Raw genomic sequence first — 14,593 nt, 5'->3', positions numbered from 1 at the left:
AGCAGGGGAAGGGCAGGAGCCTGACTCTGCGGGGCGAAGTCCTGGGAGTAGGAGCGGAAAACAGATTTGTACTGGGCGGGTTAAAGAGGACCAAGGAGAGAGAGAGAGGAGGTAAAAAGAAAAGCAGATTAGTGTGAAAGCAGGTTTAGTATCCGGACCTCCAGTTACAGCACAAACACCGGCTTACTACTACTACTATCCCCAGCATGCTTTGAGAGGGCGGAATCTTCATGACATTTACTTCTAATTTTGGAGGAGATTTCTGCTGTCTACACATCCCACAGCGCCAACCACATGCGTCAGACCTCAAAGATCACAGAAACTAGGCTGCAGCTGCATCCCCCTCCTCCCCCCCACCATCCCTTGTATTCCTCCCGATGGATACTTTGGGGGTCGTGGTGATTTGTGGAGCTTCCAGCAGAGCTGCAGGACCCACAGAGTCCTGTCAGTGCATTGCTGACGGCGCGGCAGCCTCTAAAGGGCTATTGCAGACCTGCACAACCTGGCAGCAGGTAGGGGCCATAGGCCAACCTCTTGGGACCAGAGATAGGTTCTTAGCAGCTTTAGGTTGTATTCCTTCAGAACAATTACAACTTCTGGTCAAACCAGAATCTATCTGTCCACTCTGGATTTAACACCCTATGTTCGGAGTCCATCTTCTGTTCCTTTAGATCACTCATTTTACGATGTCACACCAAAAAGTTTTATTCTCCAAAAATGTTCCCAGCGCTCCTGCACAGCTGTTAGACTCCCAATTTCCCCTCCTGCACCACAGTTGGTTGCACCGCTACTCCCAGGCCTAAAGGACCTTCCCTGACATCACAGTCATGTGACTGACTGCGCAGAGAGGGAGGGGATAGCGGGTGTCAGCTGCATGTTCAATGCCAGGCTCAAGTCACGCAGCTGACACCCGCTATCCCCTCCCTAGCTGCACAGCTGGTCACATGACCGATTCAGGAAAGGGCCTTTAGGATAGTTACGCTAGTGTGACACGACTATGCCGGGGACTGTGATAGGACTATGATGTCAAAAGGCTTAGCCTCTTGACATCATAGTCATTGTCACAGTCCATGGGTCGCCAAAAATCCTGTGCGGTCTATGTGTGGCCCATGGGCCCTATGTTGTGCAGGCCTCAGGTATTGCACCACTGCGATTCGTATCGTAAAGTAGGGCAATTGTCAGCAGGGTGGCAGGACATTGTATTGGATGCTGGAGTTACACATCTCACCGTAATCACTGGTTGAGATGTTTGCGGCTGCCAAGTCATTTCTGCGTCCGCTCCCTGTTATGACACGGACCTTTCCTGTAACTCTCCCCCCCCCCCCCATTCCTTCCCATCTCCTCCTTTCCTCCCCTCCTTCCTTCCTCAGATTCTTGCATGCCACAGTCTGCCTCTGGAATCCCAGCTATGTGTTCTCGCAGTAGGAAGCCGCTATGCAGCCGCACCCCCCTTCCCATTAATCGCCTTTCCATATGGTCCGCATAGCAGCTCTCCTGTCCCCTCTGGGGGCGCATGAGGACCAAACGTTTCCTGTGATTGCAGTGTGTGAGCGCCAAGCCCGCCGACCCTTTCATCTCACCCTGGTTACTTTATTACCAACCTCTGAGGGTGTCTGAGGGCTGAAGGGGGAGCAGCTGAGAGCTTCTTAAAGTTTACCATCTCAGGTTGCATGTTCTTAAGACTTGGTCAAGTGATCACGACGTAGATGGGGGTTACTGCATGAGAACCGTCTTCAAGATCTGCTTGCCGTCAGTAACCACCACCAATAATAAAGCCCCTAATGAAAAAGTTCGGCTCCCACACCGGCACACCGTAAAAATCCCTTTGGCATCAGGACTTTATTTGAATTCACTGACAGCAAGCAGAAACTTGGAAAACCGTGCTTCTATTCTCCACCAGGTCTCTTAGAAAAGTTGTAGCTTTTTTTTCTACAGGGAATAAAGAAGTTGCGAACTACTGATGGCCTATCAGCAGGATGGACCATCGATATTAGAACGATGGAGTCTGCCACCAAAACCCCGTTGATTCGCTGTTTGCTGGGTCGGTGTGTTCAAACAATGAGGTAATTTCTGCAGGAAGCAGACAGCTCTGTTCCCACTGCAGTGGCCAGGCTTGGTATTGCAGGAAAAGTTCCCATTCACTTCCATGAGAGCTGGGCCTGTAATATCAAGCCTGAACACTGCAGTGAGAATGGCACTGTCTGCTTCCTGCAGAAATCAGCTCAGTGTACAAGCACAGAAAACACCCGACAGCTGGGGGTCCCTAGCAATGGAACCCCACTGACCTATTGATAACCCAATCAAGGTGCAGGACAGATCTTCATGGCACAGACCTAACTTGCGGATGGCTCTACGTGAATATGACTTCTACTACAAGCCTAGCCTGCATTACATGTCTCCTATACACGGTCATCTACATGGGATCTAATGACACTACATAGATCACACCGATCTCATTCACACTCTACGGTCTAGTTCTCACATTCTACACCACAGAAGAGGCAATGAAGCTGGCACTCACCGAAGGCACAGGGAAAGAGCCGTGGCGGCTCAGAAAGCAGTTAGAGACGGACAGACTGATGCCCTGAGGGTGGCTGCCGTCCTCAGGTGTGAAGACCCCTTTGGTTGGCTGTGCACAGTACGAGACAGAGGAGAAGGAAGAAGCAGCAAAGGAGGCCTGCTGGAAGAATTACATACAGAGAGGAGGGAGGAAGAAGAGATCCGAGGAGCACAAAGACATAGCAGATCTTACTAATGGCTGACAGCATTACTAACCCTGGACGCCCCTACAACCGCTCAGTGCATAATGCTTATGGGGGGTGCATGTGCTTAGAAGGCTTGGACCCTGTTAGCTGCTTCTGCCTATGCAATTACGGTTTTCCAGGGATGTCTGCACTTCTAGATGTACACTGAGTGGCCACTTTATAAGAGCCCCCGGCCCGCTCACGACTGGAGCCTCCGACCCTCTCACGACTGGAGCCCCCGGCCCGCTCACGACTGGAGCCTCCTTGTATGGATGGGATCCCCACGGTGCAGCATACAATCAAGTTTTCCATGGATCGGTTTCAGTTTGAATCCACATTAGACGGGTAAATCCAGCAATCTGAGCGGCTTCCAACGAGGCTGGTCATCGGTGCTAGACTAGCCACGGCCGGGATTTCACTGTCAGCTTTGTGGAGTTCTCACGTAGCACGCCAAGAGTACATTGAGAATGGCGTGATCAATGAAAACCATCCAGCGAAAGAGGATGCTGTGGACGGAAACAACTTGTTGTCGAAAGGGGTCAGGGGAGGATGGCAAGAATTGTTCTGACCAACAGGCTCTGCGCAGTCACCCGAATACAACGCTGGGGCTCCTACTAACATGTCCAAATGTAATACTCGCCATTCCTCCGCGCGGATAAGCTATAACAGCAGGCCACCAGCTCCAGCGCCATTCCAGAAACAGAAAGACGAGACTCCAGCGAGCGAAAGAGCGCAAAACTTGTATCACTGAGCAGCGGAAAAACATCTCCTGGTCAGATGGGTCCAGATTTCGGTTGCCCCGTGCTGATGGGAGGGCAGAATTTGGCGCAAGCAGCATGAATCAATCTTTCCCTCTGGCTGGTTGGGGGCGCAGTAATGGTGGGGGGAAGGTTTTCATGGCACAACCGCAGTCCTCCGCTGTCTATGGATGCCCCGATGACTTGCTGCAGGTCAAAAGGCCCAAGGAGGTCCAACGTACTACTACATGGGGGTCTCTGATAAAGTGGCTATTCAGTGTAGGCAGCTCAGGCCGCTTGCGGATATCCCACCCTTACTGCGGCTTTTGGTCACTATTGTCAAATCCTTTAAAAAAAAATCTTTTTTCCTTTTCACCGATTTTGACTAACCCTTTCAAAAGGAGCCACATGTTATGATAAAAGAGAATGCCTTACTAAGGTACCTTTACATGGGTTGATAATTGCCCAAATTCCCACTGGAGGCAGCCAATTTGGGCCCTAATCGTCCCATGTACACGCGGCCGCCAACCGGGCAGAGCGACAAATAAGTCACCTGTTGGGATTCGCTTGGTTATTAGCAGAACTAAAAGCCAAGCGACTATCAAGCTCTGTAAACAGGAGCCACTTAATGTGTCAGCGACTCCCGTTCACTGTGAATGGAGGTGGGCGACTGGAACGATCCGTGGCCATTCCGCCTCAATTCACTTGAAGGACTAGGACTTCTGTGTAAAGCACAGGAGCGATAGTCGTGCGGCAGTCCGTGAGACACGGTCGTGATCCTAAGCCCCCGACAGTCGTCCCATGTAAAAGGTACCTTTAAGCCATTTTGAGTTAATGGAGGGGCAAAATTGGGACGGACCTTCCTCAAGCCAGAAACACACCTACTGAAATCAATGGATAACCACTCTGTTACGGTAACTAAATGTCATTAAAACAAGTTTCTTTTGAAACTGCCCCCCCACCACCTCCCAGTCATTACTGGTTTCAATTGAAACACTGCAAGAATGCAAGACCCTCACATGACAGGGCCCGGGGCCGCAGAGCCTTGCCGTGGTATGTAGTGTTTGTTCTTACCAGCTGCCTCTGTTTAGGGGGAAGGGCGGGCGGCGGGGCTCGTTCGATGCCCGTGTCTGGGCCGCTGAACGAGTCGTTAAAGCCGTAGACCTCACGTAGATGTTTGTTCTTCTGCTGATAGATTTGCTCGTTCTGTGGCGTCTGATAGAAGACCGACGGCTGCGGCTCGGAGTAGTCCTCCACGAAGCGCATGTATGTCATCACTAGAAAGATAGAAAATGCAGATTTTGAGAAGATAAGGGGGTTGTCCAGGGGTAGACAAACACAGCTGCTTTGTTTCAAGCACAGCGCCACCCTTGTCCTTGGGTTGTCTCTGGTATTACAGCTCAGCTCCATTTACTTCAATGGAGCCAAGTTGCAATACCACACACAACCCCTATGGACAAGGGTGGCGCTGTGTTTGGAAGAAAGCAGTCATATTTCTCCAAGTCTGGACAACCGCTTTATAGTCATGTGTTGTGTTGCTGCATCTGTTTAACATTCTCTAAGGGGTTACAGACTTGGTGTGGCCCTCCGTTTCCGAATATTCATCTTAAAGGGGTTGTGTCGAGATGGCATCCCGTTTATAAGCGGCCCTCTATGTCGCAGAACAGAGCTGCTCAGTAAGATCGGCTCTCGTCTCGTCGTGTCCCGGTATGACCATTCATGATAATGGCCATCCTGTATATTGCTGCTGCAAGGGAGAGGTTACGCTGGCTGTGGCCTCCCCTAGGCAGACATTGGTTGGCAGTGCCTACTGCAGGATTGGGCATCTTGGTACAATAGCTTTAACAACAACCTTAGAGACAGGAACCTGACAGACTAGAAACGGGACCAAGATTAGACACACATCTTAAGGCCGGCCACACATGGGTCAGATATTTCCCGCTATGTGGGCTCCTTCTGCTGTACATGTGGTCGGCTGCACGCTGCATGATACATGACGACAGCAGTGTAATTAGGTGAGGTCTCAGCACTACGGGGAGGGGGGGGCTGAGCCTCCCTCCATGGGAACATTTCCTGGAACTACAATGACTGGCACCATGTACAGCTCTTATTGTCATGCCTACAATGCCCGGCTGTAAGTGCTTGAGGGCGGCTGGGAAAGAACAGCTGCAAGTGTACATGCCACTTCCTTTACAAGCCTCTAGCTTTCCTCTTGGAGCCCCGGAGGGACAGCCGGGCGGAGGAAGGGGGCGCAAAACGAGAGATGAAGATGGAACGAGGCTAAGGGTGCTAGTGCTCCGCCTGCACTTTGCAGTGAAGAAATGCTGTGGAGGTCCGCCGATTGCAAATGGCAACTTGTTTGAATTGCTCAGCGAATGACGGCACAGCGGTCAGAGATCGTTCCAGCTACCTGCCTCCGTTCACCGTAAACAGGCAGTCATTCATAGATAAACTGCTGCCTGTTTACACAGGCCGATGGTCGTTCAGTTTTTATACATGCAGAAACTGAATGATAAGTGAATGAATAATTATCGTCCGCTGCTCAGTCGATGTGTGCATGAACACTGAACGGTCGGCTTCCAGATTCACGCAATCCAGCTGGCATCTGCAGAGTTGTCGGCACGTGGAAAAGAGCCCTAAGGGTCCTTGTACACAAAGCAGTTAGTCATTATAATGAATAAAGGAGTCGTTCGCTTTCAAAACATCATCTATTCACACGCACAAAAGGTAACATTTTTTTTCACAGCTCGCCCAGCCCATCGTTGGTCAGGGGAGTCTGGAAATGCCGAACCGCTGAACAATCGCCTGTACAACGGAAGGCTGGCGAACGGCAAACACACGCTGAATAATTATTCTTTTTCTCACAACTCTACGATCATTTGAATGAAAAACGTTCTGTGTAAGAGCGCCCTCACTGTAGGAGAGATGAGCGTCTAGCGCTCTCAGTTATCGGCTGTTTCAACAAAGGCTGATGTATAGTCCTAGATGACGGGCAGATGTTCTCTATAGTAATGACTCCAATAACCTGAGATGCCCCTCCACAGTATGGAGGCCATAATTCCCATCTGTGCCGGGCATCTCAGTCACAAGGCGAAACACCAGAGGGAAGCTAATGCCACAACTGCTCCCATAGTTCCCTATAGTGTAGACCATGGCAGCCGGCGCATCAGTTTTGATGCCGGATGCCTCTTTATGCCGGACAGAAAATAGTTGCATGCAAAGATGGTCTGTCTGGGAATGTCTGAGCGGTGCAAAAAATGCACGAACACGACATCACGCCATCCGTTATATCAGTTCACCATATAGCGCCTTAGCCTTTGAATACTCCCTGTTGGGTGGCAGGAGGTGCAGCGGGCGTCACTTACTGTGTTTGTTCTTTTTCTCCGGTAGAGGTGGCGGCTTCTCAGGAATATCGTCGCACTCCGCCGCTCCAAAGTCAGTCAGGAAATCCACCTGCGAGGTGTTCCCAGCCTGAAAGGGCGAAATGGCAGCAAAAGGAGTAGAAGGTGGCAGCAGCAGGTCGTCCTCCGAGATGTTGTCATACTGGGAAGGGTGACGCTCGTAGCAGATGCGGGAGCCATCCGAGGCGTGGGAAGTGGCACTTCTACGTTTTTTCTCAGGAAGGGCAGGAGGGGTTTCTATGGCCGCGGGATGAGAGGCTTCTGAGTTATGGGGGTTGTTAGAAGGTAACTGGAAATGTTGTCCATGAAAGGGGGAACCAGACTCTCCGAGGGATTCGGGGAGAGGACTGAGGACCCCCGTTCCTTGGCCCAGCACTTGGTCTGCACTGGACAGGTCCTGCTGCAAGAACTCGTAATCAGGGTCGTAGTTATCTGCCAAGAAACAAGATAAACAGTCAATGCAAGCAGCAAGTAACATTATCACTTTCCCAAACTACAGCTTTGGTCTTACCCCGAACCACTGTGCATTCCCCTCCGTACACAACGCTGCCTCCACCAGAGGCTTAAAGGAGATGTCCCGCGCCGAAACGGGTTTTTTTTTTTTTTAACCCCCCCCCCGTTCGGCGCGAGACAACCCCGATGCAGGGGTTAAAAAAACCACCCGCACAGCGCTTACCTGAATCCCGGCGGTCCGGCGTCTTCATACTCACCTGCTGAAGATGGCCGCCGGGATCTTCTACCTTCGTGGACCGCAGCTCTTCTGTGCGGTCCACTGCCGATTCCAGCCTCCTGATTGGCTGGAATCGGCACGTGACGGGGCGGAGCTACACGGAGCCGCTCTCTGGCACGAGCGGCTCCATAGAAGACTGCTGAAGACCCGGACTGCGCAAGCGCGGCTAATTTGGCCATCGGAGGCCAAAAATTAGTCGGCTCCATGGAGACGAGGACGCTAGCAACGGAGCAGGTAAGTATAAAACTTTTTATAACTTCTGTATGGCTCATAATTAATGCACAATGTACATTACAAAGTGCATTAATATGGCCATACAGAAGTGTATAGACCCACTTGCTGCCGCGGGACAACCCCTTTAATATCAAGCAGCTGCCAAAGTACCGCAGGACTTCTGATTGTGTAGGAGGGACTCAGAGCTGCTGAAGTGCAATTACAAGATCGGAGTGCATGCAAATGGAACAATACCTCTACAGCGCTACCTATTGGAGGGCAGCATTCCTACAAGCCTTGCTAAAAGGTCTGACATTGACTTGCAGGAATGCTGCCTTCTAGTAGGTGGCGCTGTAGAGATATTGTTCCATCTTACAATTTGCATATGTCCCAGAGGAGCATGCATGGCCTTATAAGTCTCCTCACAGCTTCTTGATGAACTCCCTATGGAGAAACCATACTCTTCCTGACCCTCGTCTATAGGACTCTTACTAACCAAGCGAGAAACAGTCTGTACATGGTTCATTTTTCCTTCTTGCGAAGACTCTGGGTTTGGCCCATATTCCCAGTCATTGTTATAAGGTTTGCTAAAAGGTTTGACATTGAAAGGTGGCATGCCTACAAGCCGATACGTGGCGCTGTAGAAGCATCGCTCCATCTTCCCATTTGCATATTTCCTAGCAGAACATGAATGGCCTTATAAGTCTCCTCACACCTCTAGGTGCTCTCCTTAAGGAGAAAGGATGCCCTTTCTGAACCAAGATCACAGAGGTCACTGTCTCGTAAATGTACCAATTAGAGAAACAGAATCAATCTGTCCAGTTCAGCTCCATTCACTTCGGACTACCCCAGCGCACCAATTTATACTCCGTTTCCCCCTCAACAATCATCACCCAGTTGAGCATCAGCCATAATTATTCATTCACAATGATGGGAGAACACTAAATAGTCAACAGAACTTAGAGACGAACCCAAATACTACTGTTCACTTTTTACGCCAGGAATTGCAGCATTTTACCAGCGTGTGGTGCTGTGTATCACCGCGGTTTTAATCCCTTCTGCCTGCGCCTGACGGGGCATCTCACGCCCGCTGTCCTGCATCGGCTTCCTGGTTTCTTCTTCTTCTATCTTTCCTTCTTTTGTCATCTAGCAGTGTTGCATAATAACGCAGCCCATCCAAAATGTAACAGCTCATCTACAGCGTTTCCGGACGTACCCATTGACATAGGGCTCAATCGTGCGTAATATGCAGTGTAAAATAGAACATGCTGCAGTTTTCATGCATGTATTATATGCACGTGTGAGCGCATCAGCGAAAATCAATGTATTTTAACCGCCACGTTGTAATGCGTATTATATATGCGTACATTGCAATTTAAAGGGGTTGTCCCGCAAAAGCAAGTGGGGTTATACACTTCTGTATGGCCATATTAATGCACTTTGTAATGTACATTGTGCATTAATTATGAGCCATACAGAAGTTTTTCACTTACCTGTTCCGTTGCTACCGTCCTCGTCTTCATGGTGCCGTCTAATCTTCAGCGTCTAATCGCCCGATTAGACGCGCTTGCGCAGTCCGGTCTTCTCCTTTGCTGAATGGGGCCGCTCGTGCCGGAGAGCGGCTCCTCGTAGCTCCGCCCCGTCACGTGTGCCGATTCCAGCCAATCAGGAGGCTGGAATCGGCAATGGACCGCACAGAAGCCCTGCGGTCCACCGAGGGTGAAGATCCCGGCGGCCATCTTCACAAGGCAAGTATGAAGACGCCGGACCGCGGGGATTCGGGTAAGTACTATCTGTTTTTTTTATCCCTGCATCGGGTTTGTCTCGCGCCGAACGGGGGGGTTATTGAAAAAAAAAAAACCCCGTTTCGGCGCGGGACAACCCCTTTAAAATACGCTGGTGTGGATACGGCCTTACAAATACGGATCCATCAGAGGAAACTAGTAAAAAGAAAACTTTCAAAAGAAGATAACTCGCCGACTTGGAACCCCGAAATTGTAAGCCCCATTTATGAGCAATTCCCACCAAAATCAGAGATAGAATCATTCATCACCCACCTAGAAGATATACATCGATTATCGCACACTTTAGTTCGTGTAAACGAATGTTGAGCGACAATTATTGCAAGTAAATGGGCCTTTAGTCTCCCATACTGATGATCTGGAGAAAAGAAGGGACGATCTCCGCTTAAGGAAACAGCTGCCAGACAAATCTGGCAAAGAGCTCACGATTGATCGTATCCACAGAGTTCTGGGGCCAAAACCCTCTGATCCCGCCCGGACACGCGATGTTCTGTGCAGAACACATTTTTTCAAAGAAAAGAGGCCATTATGAAATCTGTAAGAGTCAAAAGATGAAAATCTTGGAGAAATCTCCGATCACCATCATGGCAGAGCGGCCATCAACGGGAACCTGTCACCAACCTAAAGAACCATGAAGAAACTTATGGTGCCGTTCGGCGAGGTGACAGGGAGCTGGGTGCTGTTTGCTTCATACTCACCCGATTCCTGGATCCCACTGTGCCACTTGCTGAAGTCCACACACCGGCTGAAAACCCAACTCTTTTCAGAGTCCCGTGCGCACGCTATCTCCAATACAAGTCTGAAGAGAATCGGATTTATTGGGTGGCTCACGGACTTGAGCGGCATCCAGGAAGCTCCCCAATGCCTCACCATAGGTTAGTTGAGGGCGATTTAGGCAGGTGACAAATTAAAGCCCTTATTAACAGCAGTAAACGATCCTGTTGGAGAATCTCCTTTCACCTGATAGTCCATCATAATAGAAAAACAGTTAGCTTGAAATCCATAGGAGACCTAACTAACTTTCTAGCAACTTTCAAACTTCCAACACTACCAGAACAGCCAACACGGACCTTCCCATCTGTTCTACCACAAAGAGAAGAATGGCAACGACCCAAACAGCCTTCCTCATCAAAAAGGAAACAGGATCCCAACCATGCCCGACTTAAGCCCTATTTACATGGGACGACAGTCGGGCAAACAATGCCCCACACTCGTCCCCGCATGTACTCGCCCCCATGCTGTTGCACAGGAGCGAGTATCGTTGGCTCATAGCAGGGTGGCTAGGGATTTCACTCTTGCTCTCCCCCACCCCTCTCCATTCACTTAACACAGCGGCTGCTGTTTACACTGAATGATGATCATCCAGCTCATCATCCATGCAGCCTAAATGATGAAAGATGAGCTGAACGCCCATCGTTCAGTGTAAACAGGAGCTCTTCAGTACTGAACAGCTGCTGGGTTCAGTGAATGGAGAGGGGCGGGGGAGCGAGAGGAATCTCCTGCAGCCTCCCTGCCCCCTGCTGGCTGCTTTGTCAGAGAGCCAGTGATACTCGCTCCTGTGCAGCAGCATGGAAGCGAGTAGACACAGGGACGAGTGTCGGGCATCGTTTGCCCAACATTCGTCCCATGTAAATGGGCCTTTTTAAAGGATGGTTCCTTAACAGAACAGAACTCCGGTTAATGTTGATCGTTGGGCAACAGATCTCCATCCCGTCCGAATGATTATATGGTTTATATTTTGTAATCGCTCTCCTTAATTTGACCTAGATAGGTTGCAAGTTTTTTATCTAGGCATCTAGCAGGGGGCTTAGGAGCCAAAGGGCCCTTGTACACAGACTGATAATCGTTTGGATTCTAGCGAGAATATGAATGACTATCATTCAGTTTTTATGCATGCATAAACTGATCAATAAGGGATATCGCTCATCGCTCAGTCTGTGCGTGCGTTTACACCGATCGGCGATCAGCCCACGTAAACGGGCAGTCGATCATCTATGAACGACTGTCTGTTTACCTCCATGCACTCAGCCATGTGTAAAAGTACAGGAATGATCATTGCTGGGACGACCTGTCGGGCTGGGACGACCTTAACTGCCTATGACTCTCACTACTCCACGCTGGGCAGCCCACCCTACCGACAGACGCAGGATGAAGACGGTCTTTAGAGTCCACTAATATTGTTTATTTCATGTTCTCCATAGTCTTATGATCTTTTCCCCCCTTTTTCCTAAAAATAGAATGTGACCATCTCATTACACAAGATCCATCTGCTCTTATAACACTAAAGGGCTTAAGAAACGGGAAAGTGTTGTTGGAGAATTACATTTCTAAGGAGAAAGAAGGTGGACATGGCCTCACAACCGGAAACACACTAAAACATCCAACAACCCCAAATGTGACACTAAACTTTTTTTTCCAAGATGTTTCACAGTCCCAACTCCAAATCAGGAGGGTCTATTGGGTCCCATCGGTCCTTTTCATCTACGAAACTTGAGACTCGTGCCAAGAAAGGTGGTAGATGTCTTATTTCTGACAACCGATCTCTCCGGATCATCACACATTGTAGCTGGCCTTTACTTTCCTAAGTGGATTCTGATAATCAAAGCGCCTAGTTTATTTTGAAACAGGATCATGCCAACTAGCAGGAAGAGATGGCGGCTATTAACCCTTTAAATGCCGCTGTCAGTTCTGACAGCGGCATTTAAATCCACCTGAACGATGTTCGGGGGTCCTGCACAGCCACCCCGCGGTGAGATCGGGGGAGCCGTGCAGGTGTCACGGCAGCTGGGGGCCTTCTGAAAGGCAGTCTCTTAAGGCAGCCCTGGGGCCTATCAAGCCATCCCCGTGGGGTGGCTTGATAGACTGTCTGTCAGATTGCAGTATGACGTAAGGCTGTAGCATTACGTCATACTGCAGGAGCGATCAAAGCATCGCATATTGTAGTCCACCAGGGGGACTTGAATGTAAAGTAAAAAAAAGAAAAGGATCAATAAAGTTTTTTTTAGTTGTTAAAAAAAAAGTTATAAAAGTTTCAAACACCCCCCTTTTGCCATATCTATTATTAAAAGATATAAATAGTAAAATAAAAATACATTTTTGGTATCGCCGCGTCCGTAAAAGTCCTATCTATCAAAGTAGCACATTATTTACCCCGCAGTGAACGTCGTCCGGAAGAGAAAAAAAAACAAAAAAAAACGAACGCCAGAAATGCACTTTGTCACCCTGTCTCCCAGAAAAAAACGCAATAAACAGCGATCAAAAAGTTTTATGTATTCCGAATTAGTACTAACGTAAACTCGCTCTCATCCTCGCTCAACTACGTCGACGGAAAAATAAAGTTATTGCGCGCAGAAGATGACCGCAGAAAATAATTGAAAAAAAATTTAAAGTCTTCGAAGAAAAAAAAAAAACAAACTATACAAGTTTGGTATCGTAGCAATCATACTGACCCATAGAATAAAGTTATGTCATTTTTGTTGCAGTTTGTGTGCCGTGGAAACAAGACGCACTGAAAGATGGCGGAATGTCGCTTTTTTTTCCTTCTCATTTTACTCCACTTAGAATTTTTTTAAAGTTTTTCAGTACATTATATGGTACTTTAAATAGCGCCATTAAAAACTACAACTCATCCCACAAACAACAAGCCCTCATACAGCGACGGCGATGGATAAATAAAGGAGTTCTGATTTTTTTTAAAGAGGGGAGGAAAAAGCGAAAATGGTAATAAAAAAAAAGACCGTGTCATGAAGGGGTTAATAAAAGCCTCTTGGTTGTTAAATGTGTGTCATTGTGCAGAAGCCGATGAACTCTCAGCTGAGAAACCCGCAGACAGGAAGCTCCTGCCAAGAACCGCGGCATCACTTCCAGGCGATGTGTGACGATTTCCGAACAGCTCACTTTTTTCTTTAAGGATAAGGATCAGAATTGCTCCCCTCCCCCGTCAGCAAACGCAAAATAAACTAAATTGATGCATTTCAAGCCACGAGCTGAAGTCTGCATGCTAGGTGCATGTACATCGTATACCGCCATGCTGTGCACTGCGTCTCATCTCATGCACAAACTAATCTCTGGACAGATTTCAGAGTTTTCCAAACCCCTTAGGCTCCTCCCCATCTTACCTAGTGTCTCACAGCTGGTATTTCGGGAGCACTGCCCACTGTCCCTATCAAGGGAGGAGAGCTGCTCGTCAGATTTACTAAGCTTTCCTATACTACTACATGGTGAAAGGCGCGGAGACTCTCCCCCGTAGGACTGGCTTCCTCCAGATAATCGACGATGCGCGTAACAATTCACTTCAAAATCCTACAAAAGGAACAAAATAGAAAAGGGGTTAAAAAGGGTCAAAACAGAGACTGGAGAAATCAGGCTACAGGGCCTCACTTTAAAAGCTTGCTGACTGTTTCCATTAACTAGCAGAATTGTTAGATACATAGAGAAAACAAGAATTGATTCCTGACGTACAACTGCTGGAATCAACAGGTCTGAATGTTATCCTCTTACCTGGGTACTGGTGCCAAGGGGTATACTAGACCCACTGGTAGCACGGCTCATGGGCGCTACAACAGCCACTCGAGTGGGTGAAGGTGCAGATTGTCTTTTCTTTGGAGGTAAAGCAGGAGGTGGACTGTAAGGAGAGAGACAGGAAAAGGTGGCGTCATTACTGGGACAATTTAAATAGGGAGATCAACACCACAGGCAGGGGGAGACAAACCTACAAAAGGAATCAGCAAAATCCACTGGAGGGAGATATACACAGCCACCACTAGAGGGAGCACCCAGCATACAGATATACACAGCCACCACCAGAGGGAGCACCCAGCATACAGATATACACAGCCACCACTAGAGGGAGCACCCAGCATACAGATATACACAGCCACCGCTAGAGGGAGCACCCAGCATACAGATATACACAGCCACCGCTAGAGGGAGCACCCAGCATACAGATATACACAGCCACCGCTAG

The 14,593-nt window shown here is 48.9% G+C and overlaps 1 protein-coding gene across 4 annotated transcripts in view; it reads right to left on the bottom strand.

Annotated features, from left to right (window-relative positions):
- RAPGEF1 (Rap guanine nucleotide exchange factor 1) overlaps nucleotides 1-14,593 on the bottom strand; it is a 62,463-nt gene that overhangs the window by 19,247 nt on the left and 28,623 nt on the right. For 2 of the 4 annotated variants that reach the window (XM_066580186.1, XM_066580187.1), the window contains exons 7-11: nucleotides 14,128-14,251; nucleotides 13,746-13,929; nucleotides 6,847-7,314; nucleotides 4,556-4,758; nucleotides 2,522-2,680 (exon numbers count right to left, since the gene is read on the bottom strand). In XM_066580186.1, coding sequence (XP_066436283.1) covers nucleotides 2,522-2,680; nucleotides 4,556-4,758; nucleotides 6,847-7,314; nucleotides 13,746-13,929; nucleotides 14,128-14,251 — 1,138 coding nt within the window. The remainder of the gene's footprint in view (nucleotides 1-2,521; nucleotides 2,681-4,555; nucleotides 4,759-6,846; nucleotides 7,315-13,745; nucleotides 13,930-14,127; nucleotides 14,252-14,593) is intronic. The other 2 variants (XM_066580188.1, XM_066580189.1) reach the window with 1 other exon arrangement.

Source organism: Eleutherodactylus coqui, chromosome 10 (assembly GCF_035609145.1).
Source record: "Eleutherodactylus coqui strain aEleCoq1 chromosome 10, aEleCoq1.hap1, whole genome shotgun sequence".
Classification (NCBI taxonomy): Eukaryota; Metazoa; Chordata; class Amphibia; order Anura; family Eleutherodactylidae; genus Eleutherodactylus; species Eleutherodactylus coqui.
Note: the sequence above shows the minus strand (reverse complement) of the source record. Positions and strands in the feature narration are given on the sequence as shown.